This window comes from Oncorhynchus clarkii, chromosome 32, assembly GCF_045791955.1.
Source record: "Oncorhynchus clarkii lewisi isolate Uvic-CL-2024 chromosome 32, UVic_Ocla_1.0, whole genome shotgun sequence".
Taxonomy (NCBI): Eukaryota; Metazoa; Chordata; class Actinopteri; order Salmoniformes; family Salmonidae; genus Oncorhynchus; species Oncorhynchus clarkii.
The window spans coordinates 28668695-28682310 of NC_092178.1; the positions used below are offsets into that span (position 1 = coordinate 28668695).

A 13616-nucleotide genomic window follows, 5' to 3' on the forward strand; every position below is an offset into this window, starting at 1 on the left:
TGTGCGCAATAAACAATTTAACCCTTCATCTCACAATCCATAGTGTTCTTATGTTGGATTATCCATGAAGTTTCTTCCACAACCGCATATCCGACAACTGCTGATCTTATTACAACAACAACAACTGCAGCTCCTACGGCAACAACTGTAGCTCCAACGACAACTGCAGCTCCAACGACAACTGCAGCTCCAACGACAACTACAACTGCAGTACCTAATACTTTGACTACAACTACAGACCCTACTACAACTGTAGCTCCTACGGACACTACAAAGGTAACACCTACAATGACCACTGTAGCTCCCACGCCACCTGCAACTCCTACGACAACTGAAGCTCTGATAACAACTGCTGTTCCTACGACCACTACAACTCCAAAACCTACTACGACAGAACCTACTCCCACGACTGCTACGACTGCAGAACCTACCACGACAACCAGTGCAGCTCCTACAACAACAACTGCTGTTCTTACGACAGCAACGACTGCAGCACCTTCTACAACAACTACAACTTCAGCTCCTACGACAACCACAACAGCAGCACCTACAACAACTGTAGCTCCCATGACAACTACAGCTCCTACAACAGCTTTAGCATCTATGACAACCACTGCAGCTCCTACTACAACAAATGCTGTTCTTACGACAGCAACGACTGCAGCACCTTATACAACAACTGCAACTTGTGCTCATATGACAACCACAAAAGCAACACCTACTACAACACCTGCAGTTCCAACAACTGTAGCTCCCATGACCACTACACTTGCTGTACTGACTACAACAACCACAACTGCAGCTCCTGCTACAACAATTGTAGCTTCTACGTCAACCACAGCAGCTGCCTCTACGACAACTGCTGCTCCAACGACCACTACAATTCCAGAACCTATTACGACAACCACTGCAGTTCCTGCAACAACAACTGCTATTCTTACAACGACAGCGACTGCAGCACCTTCTACAACAACTACAACTTCAGCGCCTACGACAACCACAAAAGCAACACCTACAACAACTGTAGCTCCCACGACAACTGTAGCTCCTACAACAACTTTATCATCTCCTTCAACCACAGCAGCTGCCTCTACGACAACCACTGCAGCTCTAACTACAACAACTGCTGCTCCAACAACCACTACAACTCCAGAACCTATTACGGCAACCACTGCAGATACTGCTACAACAACTACAACTTCAGCTCCTACGACAACCACAACAACTACAACAACTGTAGCTTCCACGACAACTGCAGCTCCTAAAACAACTTTAGCGTCCACTTCAACCACAGCAGCTGCCTCTTCGACAGCCACTGCAGCTCTAACTACAACAACTGCTGCTCCTACGACCACTGCAACTCCAGAACCTACTACGACAACCAGTGCAGCTCCTACTACAACAACTGCTGTTCTTACGACCACAGTGACTGCAGCACCTTCTACAACAACTACAACTTCAGCTCCTACGACAACCACAACAACAGCACCTACTACAACACCTGCAGTTCCTACAACTGTAGCTCCGACGACCACTCCACCTGCTGTACTTGCTACAACAATCACAACTACAGGTCCTGATACAACAACTGTAGCTTCTACGTCAACCACAGCAGCTGCCTCTACGACAACCACAGCTGCTCTAACTACAACAACTGCTGCTCAAACGACCACTACAACTACAGAACCTATTACGACAACCACTGCAGCTCCTGCTACAACAACTACATCTTCAGCTCCTACGACAACCACAACAGCTACACCTACAACAACTGTAGCTCAAACGCCAACTGCAGCTCCTACAACAACTTTATCATCTACGTCAACCACAGCAGCTGCCTCTACGACAACCACAGCTGCTCTAACTACAACAACTGCTGCTCCAACGGCCACTACAATTCCAGAACCTATTACGACAACCACTGCAGTTCCTGCAACAACAACTGCTATTCTTACAACCGCTGCGACTGCAGCACCTTCTACAACAACTACAACTTCAGCGCCTACGACAACCACAACAGCAACACCTACAACAACTGTAGCTCCCACGACAACTGCAGCTCCTACAACAACTTTATCATCTACTTCAACCACAGCAGCTGCCTCTACGACAACCACTGCAGCTCTAACTACAACAACTGCTGCTCAAACGACCACTACAACTCCAGAACCTATTACGACAACCACTGCAGCTCCTGCTACAACAACTACATCTTCAGCTCCTACGACAACCACAACAGCTACACCTACAACAACTGTAGCTCCCACGCCAACTGCAGCTCCTACAACAACTTTATCATCTACGTCAAGCACAGCAGCTGCCTCTACGACAACCACAGCTGCTCTAACTACAACAACTGCTGCTCCAATGACCACTACAATTCCAGAACCTATTACGACAACCACTGCAGTTCCTGCAACAACAACTGCTATTCTTACAACCGCTGCGACTGCAGCACCTTCTACAACAACTACAACTTCAGCGCCTACGACAACCACAACAGCAACACCTACAACAACTGTAGCTCCCACGACAACTGCAGCTCCTACAACAACTTTATCATCTACTTCAACCACAGCAGCTGCCTCTACGACAACCACTGCAGCTCTAACTACAACAACTGCTGCTCAAACGACCACTACAACTCCAGAACCTATTACGACAACCACTGCAGCTCCTGCTACAACAACTACATCTTCAGCTCCTACGACAACCACAACAGCTACACCTACAACAACTGTAGCTCCCACGACAACTGCAGCTCCTACAACAACTTTATCATCTACTTCAACCACAGCAGCTGCCTCTACGACAACCACTGCAGCTCTAACTACAACAACTGCTGCTCAAACGACCACTACAACTCCAGCTCCTACAACAACTTTAGCGTCCACTTCAACCACAGCAGCTGCCTCTTCGACAGCCACTGCAGCTCTAACTACAACAACTACTGCTCCTACGACCACTGCAACTCCAGAACCTATTACGACAACCAGTGCAGCTCCTACTACAACAACTGCTGTTCTAACGACCACAGTGACTGCAGCACCTTCTACAACAACTACAACTTCAGCGCCTACAACAACTACAACTTCAGCGCCTACGACAACCACAACAGCAACACCTACAACAACTGTAGCTCCCACGCCAACTGCAGCTCCTACAACAACTTTATCATCTACGTCAACAACAGCAGCTGCCTCTACGACAACCACTGTAGCTATAACTACAACAACTGCTACTCAAACCACCTCTACAACTCCAGAACCTATTACGACAACCACTGCAGCTCCTGCTACAACTACAACTTCAGCTCCTACGACAACCACAACAACAGCAACTACAACAACTGTAGCTCCCACGACAACTCCAGCTCCTACAACAACTTTAGCGTCCACTTCAACCACAGCAGCTGCCTCTACGACAACCACTGCAGCTCTAACTACAACAACTGCTGCTCCTACGACCACTGCAACTCCAGAACCTATTACGACAACCAGTGCAGCTCCTACTACAACAACTGCTGTTCTAACGACCACAGTGACTGCAGCACCTTCTACAACAACTACAACTTCAGCGCCTACGACAACCACAACAGCAACACCTACAACAACTGTAGCTCCCACGACAACTGCAGCTCCTACAACAACTGTAACTTCTACGTCAACCACAGCAGCTGCCCCTACGACAACCACAGCTGCTCTAACTACAACAACTGCTGCTCCAACGACCACTACAATTCCAGAACCTATTACGACAACCACTGCAGTTCCTGCAACAACAACTGCTATTCTTACAACCACTGCTACTGCAGCTCCTTCTACAACAACTACAACTTCAGCGCCTACAACAACTACAACTTCAGCGCCTACGACAACCACAACAGCAACACCTACAACAACTGTAGCTCCCACGCCAACTGCAGCTCCTACAACACCTTTATCATCTACTTCAACCACAGCAGCTGCCTCTACGACAACCACTGCAGCTCTAACTACAACAACTGCTGCTCAAACGACCACTACAACTCCAGAACCTATTACGACAACCACTGCAGCTCCTGCTACAACAACTCCTTCAACAACTGTAGCTCCCACTACAACTGCAGCTCCTACAACAACTTTAGCATCTACTTCAACCACAGCAGCTGCCCCTACGACAGCCACTGCAGCCCTAACTACAACAACTGCTGTTCCTACGACCACTACAACTCCAGAACCTACTACGACAACCAGTGCAGCTTCTACTACAACAACTGCTGTTCTTACGACAACAACGACTGCAGCACCATCTACAACAACTACAACTTCAGCTCCTATGACAACCACAACAACAGCACCCACAACAACTGTAGCTCCCACGACAACTGCAGCTCCTTCAACAGCTTTAGCATCTACGACAACCACTGCAGCCCTAACTACAACAACTGCTGCTCCTACGACCACTGCAACTCCACAACCTACTACGACAACCAGTGCAACTCCTACTACAACAACTGCTGTTCTTACGACCACAGTGACTGCAGCACCTTCTACAACAACTACAACTTTATCTCCTACGACAACCACAACAACAGCACCTACTACAACACCTGCAGTTCCTACAACTGTAGCTCCGACGACCACTCCACCTGCTGTACTTACTACAACAATCACAACTACAGGTCCTGATACAACAACTGTAGCTTCTACGTCAACCACAGCAGCTGCCTCTACGACAACCACAGCTGCTCTAACTACAACAACTGCTGCTCCAACGACCACTACAATTCCAGAACCTATTACGACAACCACTGCAGTTCCTGCAACAACAACTGCTATTCTTACAACCACTGCAACTGCAGCACCTTCTACAACAACTACAACTTCAGCGCCTACAACAACTACAACTTCAGCGCCTACGACAACCACAACAGCAACACCTACAACAACTGTAGCTCCCACGACAACTGCAGCTCCTACAACAACTGTATTAACTACTTCATCCACAGCAGCTGCCTCTACGACAACCACTGCAGCTCTAACTACAACAACTGCTGCTCAAACGACCACTACAACTCCAGAACCTATTACGACAACCACTGCAGCTCCTGCTACAACTACAACTTCAGCTCCTACGACAACCACAACAACAGCAACAACTGTAGCTCCCACGACAACTGCAGCTCCTACAAAAACTTTAGCGTCCACTTCAACCACAGCAGCTGCCTCTTCGACAGCCACTGCAGCTCTAACTACAACAACTGCTGCTCCTACGACCACTGCAACTCCAGAACCTATTACGACAACCAGTGCAGCTCCTACTACAACAACTGCTGTTCTAACGACCACAGTGACTGCAGCACCTTCTACAACAACTACAACTTCAGCTCCTACGACAACCACAACAACAGCACCTACAACAACTGTAGCTCCCACGACAACTGCAGCTCCTTCAACAGCTTTAGCATCTACGACAACCACTGCAGCCCTAACTACAACAACTGCTGCTCCTACGACCACTGCAACTCCACAACCTACTACGACAACCAGTGCAACTCCTACTACAACAACTGCTATTCTTACAACCGCTGCGACTGCAGCACCTTCTACAACAACTACAACTTCAGCGCCTACGACAACCACAACAGCAACACCTACAACAACTGTAGCTCCCACGACAACTGCAGCTCCTACAACAACTTTATCATCTACTTCAACCACAACAGCTGCCTCTACGACAACCACTGCAGCTCTAACTACAACAACTGCTGCTCAAACGACCACTACAACTCCAGAACCTATTACGACAACCACTGCAGCTCCTGCTACAACAACTACATCTTCAGCTCATACGACAACCACAACAGCTACACCTACAACAACTGTAGCTCCCACGCCAACTGCAGCTCCTACAACAACTTTATCATCTACTTCAACCACAGCAGCTGCCTCTACGACAACCACTGCAGCTCTAACTACAACAACTGCTGCTCAAACGACCACTACAACTCCAGCTCCTACAACAACTTTAGCGTCCACTTCAACCACAGCAGCTGCCTCTTCGACAGCCACTGCAGCTCTAACTACAACAACTGCTGCTCCTACGACCACTGCAACTCCAGAACCTATTACGACAACCAGTGCAGCTCCTACTACAACAACTGCTGTTCTAACGACCACAGTGACTGCAGCACCTTCTACAACAACTACAACTTCAGCTCCTACGACAACCACAACAACAGCACCTACAACAACTGTAGCTCCCACGACAACTGCAGCTCCTTCAACAGCTTTAGCATCTACGACAACCACTGCAGCCCTAACTACAACAACTGCTGCTCCTACGACCACTGCAACTCCACAACCTACTACGACAACCAGTGCAACTCCTACTACAACAACTGCTATTCTTACAACCGCTGCGACTGCAGCACCTTCTACAACAACTACAACTTCAGCGCCTACGACAACCACAACAGCAACACCTACAACAACTGTAGCTCCCACGACAACTGCAGCTCCTACAACAACTTTATCATCTACTTCAACCACAACAGCTGCCTCTACGACAACCACTGCAGCTCTAACTACAACAACTGCTGCTCAAACGACCACTACAACTCCAGAACCTATTACGACAACCACTGCAGCTCCTGCTACAACAACTACATCTTCAGCTCATACGACAACCACAACAGCTACACCTACAACAACTGTAGCTCCCACGCCAACTGCAGCTCCTACAACAACTTTATCATCTACTTCAACCACAGCAGCTGCCTCTACGACAACCACTGCAGCTCTAACTACAACAACTGCTGCTCAAACGACCACTACAACTCCAGCTCCTACAACAACTTTAGCATCCACTTCAACCACAGCAGCTGCCTCTTCGACAGCCACTGCAGCTCTAACTACAACAACTACTGCTCCTATGACCACTGCAACTCCAGAACCTATTACGACAACCAGTGCAGCTCCTACTACAACAACTGCTGTTCTAACGACCACAGTGACTGCAGCACCTTCTACAACAACTACAACTTCAGCGCCTACAACAACTACAACTTCAGCGCCTACGACAACCACAACAGCTACACCTATAACAACTGTAGCTCCCACGCCAACTGCAGCTCCTACAACAACTTTATCATCTACGTCAACAACAGCAGCTGCCTCTACGACAACCACTGTAGCTATAACTACAACAACTGCTACTCAAACAACCTCTACAACTCCAGAACCTATTACGACAACCACTGCAGCTCCTGCTACAACTACAACTTCAGCTCCTACGACAACCACAACAACAGCAACTACAACAACTGTAGCTCCCACGACAACTCCAGCTCCTACAACAACTTTAGCGTCCACTTCAACCACAGCAGCTGCCTCTACGACAACCACTGCAGCTCTAACTACAACAACTGCTGCTCCTATGACCACTGCAACTCCAGAACCTATTACGACAACCAGTGCAGCTCCTACTACAACAACTGCTGTTCTAACGACCACAGTGACTGCAGCACCTTCTACAACAACTACAACTTCAGCGCCTACAATAACTACAACTTCAGCGCCTACGACAACCACAACAGCTACACCTATAACAACTGTAGCTCCCACGGCAACTGCAGCTCCTACAACAACTGTAACTTCTACGTCAACAACAGCAGCTGCCCCTACGACAACCACATCTGCTCTAACTACAACAACTGCTGCTCCAACGACCACTACAAATCCAGAACCTATTACGACAACCACTGCAGTTCCTGCAACAACAACTGCTATTCTTACAACCACTGCGACTGCAGCTCCTTCTACAACAACTACAACTTCAGCGCCTACAACAACTACAACTTCAGCGCCTACGACAACCAACACAGCAACACCTACAACAACTGTAGCTCCCACGCCAACTGCAGGTCCTACAACACCTTTATCATCTACTTCAACCACAGCAGCTGCCTCTACGACAACCACTGCAGCTCTAACTACAACAACTGCTGCTCAAACGACCACTACAACTCCAGAACCTATTACGACAACCACTGCAGCTCCTGCTACAACAACTCCTTCAACAACTGTAGCTCCCACTACAACTGCAGCTCCTACAACAACTTTAGCCTCTACTTCAACCACAGCTGCTGCCCCTACGACAGCCACTGCAGCCCTAACTACAACAACTGCTGTTCCTACGACCACTACAACTCCAGAACCTACTACGACAACCAGTGCAGCTTCTACTACAACAACTGCTGTTCTTACGACAACAACGACTGCAGCACCATCTACAACAACTACAACTTCAGCTCCTATGACAACCACACCAACAACACCCTCAACAGCTGTAGCTCCCACGACAACTGCAGCTCCTTCAACAGCTTTAGCATCTACGACAACCACTGCAGCCCTAACTACAACAACTGCTGCTCCTACGACCACTGCAACTCCACAACCTACTACGACAACCAGTGCAACTCCTACTACAACAACTGCTGTTCTTACGACCACAGTGACTGCAGCACCTTCTACAACAACTACAACTTTATCTCCTACGACAACCACAACAACAGCACCTACTACAACACCTGAAGTTCCTACAACTGTAGCTCCGACGACCACTCCACCTGCTGTACTTACTACAACAATCACAACTACAGGTCCTGATACAACAACTGTAGCTTCTACGTCAACCACAGCAGCTGCCTCTACGACAACCACAGCTGCTCTAACTACAACAACTGCTGCTCCAACGACCACTACAATTCCAGAACCTATTACGACAACCACTGCAGTTCCTGCAACAACAACTGCTATTCTTACAACCACTGCAACTGCAGCACCTTCTACAACAACTACAACTTCAGCGCCTACAACAACTACAACTTCAGCGCCTACGACAACCACAACAGCAACACCTACAACAACTGTAGCTCCCACAACAACTGCAGCTCCTACAACAACTGTATCAACTACTTCATCCACAGCAGCTGCCTCTACGACAACCACTGCAGCTCCAACTACAACAACTGCTGCTCAAACGACCACTACAACTCCAGAACCTATTACGACAACCACTGCAGCTCCTGCTACAACTACAACTTCAGCTCCTACGACAACCACAACAACAGCAACTACAACAACTGTAGCTCCCACGACAACTGCAGCTCCTACAAAAACTTTAGCGTCCACTTCAAACACAGCAGCTGCCTCTTCGACAGCCACTGCAGCTCTAACTACAACAACTGCTGCTCCTACGACCACTGCAACTCCAGAACCTATTACGACAACCAGTGCAGCTCCTACTACAACAACTGCTGTTCTAACGACCACAGTGACTGCAGCACCTTCTACAACAACTACAACTTCAGCTCCTACGACAACCACAACAACAGCACCTACAACAACTGTAGCTCCCACGACAACTGCAGCTCCTTCAACAGCTTTAGCATCTACGACAACCACTGCAGCCCTAACTACAACAACTGCTGCTCCTACGACCACTGCAACTCCACAACCTACTACGACAACCAGTGCAACTCCTACTACAACAACTGCTGTTCTTACGACCACAGTGACTGCAGCACCTTCTACAACAACTACGACTTCAGCTCCTACGACAACCACAACAACAGCACCTACTACAACACCTGCAGTTCCTACAACTGTAGCTCCGACGACCACTCCACCTGCTGTACTTGCTACAACAATCACAACTACAGGTCCTGATACAACAACTGTAGCTTCTACGTCAACCACAGCAACTGCCTCTACGACAACCACAACAGCTCTAACTACAACAACTGCTGCTCCAACGACCACAACAACTCCAGAACCTATTACGACAACCACTGCAGCTCTTGCAACAACAACTGCTATTCTTACAACCACTGCGACTGCAGCACCTTCTACAACAACTACAACTTCAGGGCCTACGACAACCACAACAACAAAACCTACAACAACTCCTTCAACAACTGTAGCTCCCACGACAACTGCAGCTCCTACAACAACTGTAACTTCTACGTCAACCACAGCAGCTGCCCCTACGATACCCACAGCTGCTCTAAATACAAAAACTGCTGCTCCAACGACCACTACAATTCCAGAACCTATTACGACAACCACTGCAGTTCCTGCAACAACAACTGCTGTTCTAACGACCACAGTGACTGCAGCACCTTCTACAACAACTACAACTTCAGCGCCTACGACAACCACAACAGCAACACCTACAACAACTGTAGCTCCCACGCCAACTGCAGCTCCTACAACACCTTTATCATCTACTTCAACCACAGCAGCTGCCTCTACGACAACCACTGCAGCTCTAACTACAAAACCTGCTGCTCAAACGACCACTACAACTCCAGAACCTATTACGACAACCACTGCAGCTCCTGCTACAACAACTACAACTTCAGCTCCTACTACAACTACAACAGCTACACCTACAACAACTGTAGCTCCCACGACAGCTGCAGCTCCTACAACAACTTTATCATCTACTTCAACCACAGCAACCGTCTCTACGACAACCACAGCAGATCTAACTACAACAACTACTGCTCCAACGACCACAACAACTCCAGAACCTATTACGACAACCACTGCAGCTCTTGCAACAACAACTGCTATTCTTACAACCACTGCGAATGCAGCACCTTCTACAACAACTACAACTTCAGGGTCTACGACAACCACAACAACAAAACCTACAACTACTCCTTCAACAACTGTAGTTCCCACTACAACTGCAGCTCCTACAACAACTTTAGCATCTACTTCAACCACAGCAGCTGCCCCTACGACAGCCACATCAGCCCTAACTACAACAACTGCTGTTCCTACGACCACTACAATTCCAGAACCTATTACGACAACCACTGCAGTTCCTGCAACAACAACTGCTATTCTCACAACCACTGCGACTGCAGCACCTTCTACAACAACTACAACTTCAGCGCCTACAACAACTACAACTTCAGCGCCTACGACAACCACAACAGCAACACCTACAACAACTGTAGCTCCCACGACAACTGCAGCTCCTACAACAACTTTATCAACTACTTCATCCACAGCAGCTGCCAGTACGACAACCACTGCAGCTCTAACTACAACAACTGCTGCTCAAACAACCACTACAACTCCAGAAACTATTACGACAACCACTGCAGCTCCTGCTACAACAACTAAAACTTCAGCTCCTACGACAACCACAACAGCTACACCTACAACAACTGTAGCTCCCACGCCAACTGCAGCTCCTACAACAACTTTATCATCTACTTCAACCACAGCAGCTGCCTCTACGACAACCACTGCAGCTCTAACTACAACAACTGCTGCTCAATCGACCACTACAACTCCAGAACCTATTACGACAACCACTGCTGCTCCTGCTACAACTACAACTTCAGCTCCTACGACAACCACAACAACAGCAACTACAACAACTGTAGCTCCCACTACAACTCCAGCTCCTACAACAACTTTAGCGTCCACTTCAACCACAGCAGCTGCCTCTTCGACAGCCACTGCAGCTCTAACTACAACAACTGCTGCTCCTACGACCACTGCAACTCCAGAACCTATTACGACAACCAGTGCAACTCCTACTACAACAACTGCTGTTCTAACGACCACAGTGACTGCAGCACCTTCTACAACAACTACAACTTCAGCTCCTACGACAACAACAAAAACAGCACTTACTAAAAAACCTGCAGTTCCTACAACTGTAGCTCCGACGACCACTCCACCAGCTGTACTTACTACAACAATCACAACTACAGCTCCTGCTACAACAACTGTAACTTCTACGTCAACCACAGCAGCTGCCCCTACGACAGCCACTGCAGCCCTAACAACAACAACTGCTGCTCCTACGACCACTACAACTTCAGAACCTACTACGACAACCAGTGCAGCTCCTACTACAACAACTGCTGTTCTTACGACAACAACGGCTGCAGCACCATCTACAACAACAACTACTTCAGGGCCTACGACAACCACAACAACAAAACCTACAACAACTCCTACAACAACTGTAGCTACCACGACAACTGCAGCTCCTTCAACAGCTTTAGCATCTACGACAACCACAGCAGCTGCCCCTAAGACAGCCACTGCAGCCCTAACTACAACAACTGCTGTTCCTACGACCACTACAACTCCAGAACCTACTACGACAACCACTGCAGCTCCTACTACAACAACTGCTGTTCTTACGACAACAACGACTGCAGCACCATCTACAACAACTACAACTTCAGCTCCTACGACAACCAAAACAACAGCACCTACAACAACTGTAGCTCCCACGACAACTGCAGCTCCTTCAACAGCTTTAGCATCTACGACAACCACAGCAGCTGCCCCTAAGACAGCCACTGCAGCCCTAACTACAACAACTGCTGCTCCTACGATCTCTGCAACTCCACAACCTACTACGACAACCAGTGCAACTCCTACTACAACAACTGCTGTTCTTACGACCACAGTGACTGCAGCACCTTCTACAACAACTACAACTTCAGCTCCTACGACAACCACAACAACAGCACCTACTACAACAGCTGCAGTTCCTACAACTGTAGCTCCCACGACCACTCCACCTGCTTTACTCACTACAACAATCACAACTACAGCTCCTGCTACAACAACTGTAGCTTCTACGTCAACCACAGCAGCTTCCTCTACGACAACCACTGCAGCTCCTGCTACAACAACTGCTATTCTTACAACAACTACAACTTCAGCGCCTACAACAACTACAACTTCAGCGCCTACGACAACCACAACAGCAACACCTACAACAACTGTAGCTCCCACACCAACTGCAGCTCCTACAACAACTTTATCATCTACTTCAACCACAGCAGCTGCCTCTACGACAACCACTGCAGCTCTAACTACAACAACTGCTGCTCAATCGACCACTACAACTCCAGAACCTATTACGACAACCACTGCAGCTCCTGCTACAACAACTACAACTTCAGCTCATACGACAACCACAACAGGAACACCTACTACAACTGTAGTTCCCACGACAGCTGTAGCTCCTACAACAACTTTAGCATCTACTTCAACCACAGCAGCTGCCTCTACGACAACCACTGCAACTCTAACTACAACAATTGCTGCTCCTACGACCACTGCAACTCCACAACCTACTACGACAAAAAGTGCAGCTCAAACTACAACAACGGCTGTTCTTGCAACAACAACGACTGCAGCTCCTGCTACAACAACTACAACTTCAGCTCCTACGACAACCACAACAGCAACACCTACAACAACTGTTGCTCCCACGACAGCTGCAGCTCCTACAACAAGTTTAGCATCTACTTCAACCACAGCAGCTGCCTCTACGACAACCACTGCAGCTCTAACTACAACAACTGCTGCTCCTATGACCACTGCAACTCCACAACCTACTACGACAACCAGAGCAGCTCCTACTACAACAACGACAACAGCACCTACAACAACTGTAGCTCCCACGACAACTGCAGCTCCAACAACAGCTTTAGCATTTACGACAACCACTGCAGCCCTAACTACAACAACTGCTGCTCCTATGACCACTGCAATTCCACAACCTACTACGTCAACTAGTGC

The 13616-nt window shown here is 48.2% G+C and overlaps 1 protein-coding gene across 1 annotated transcript in view; it reads left to right on the forward strand.

The window, feature by feature from the left end:
• LOC139391927 (serine-rich adhesin for platelets-like) overlaps nt 1-13616 on the forward strand; it is a 45362-nt gene that overhangs the window by 29713 nt on the left and 2033 nt on the right. The window contains exons 5-23 of the mRNA XM_071139536.1: nt 44-688; nt 950-1727; nt 1983-2303; nt 2702-3984; nt 4236-4260; nt 4373-4663; nt 5111-5290; nt 5429-6093; nt 6164-7389; nt 7458-7906; nt 8039-8455; nt 9092-9277; nt 9416-9706; nt 9746-10722; nt 10763-11565; nt 11672-11727; nt 11822-12039; nt 12112-12303; nt 12376-13612. Coding sequence (XP_070995637.1) covers nt 44-688; nt 950-1727; nt 1983-2303; nt 2702-3984; nt 4236-4260; nt 4373-4663; nt 5111-5290; nt 5429-6093; nt 6164-7389; nt 7458-7906; nt 8039-8455; nt 9092-9277; nt 9416-9706; nt 9746-10722; nt 10763-11565; nt 11672-11727; nt 11822-12039; nt 12112-12303; nt 12376-13612 — 10240 coding nt within the window. The remainder of the gene's footprint in view (nt 1-43; nt 689-949; nt 1728-1982; nt 2304-2701; nt 3985-4235; nt 4261-4372; nt 4664-5110; nt 5291-5428; nt 6094-6163; nt 7390-7457; nt 7907-8038; nt 8456-9091; nt 9278-9415; nt 9707-9745; nt 10723-10762; nt 11566-11671; nt 11728-11821; nt 12040-12111; nt 12304-12375; nt 13613-13616) is intronic.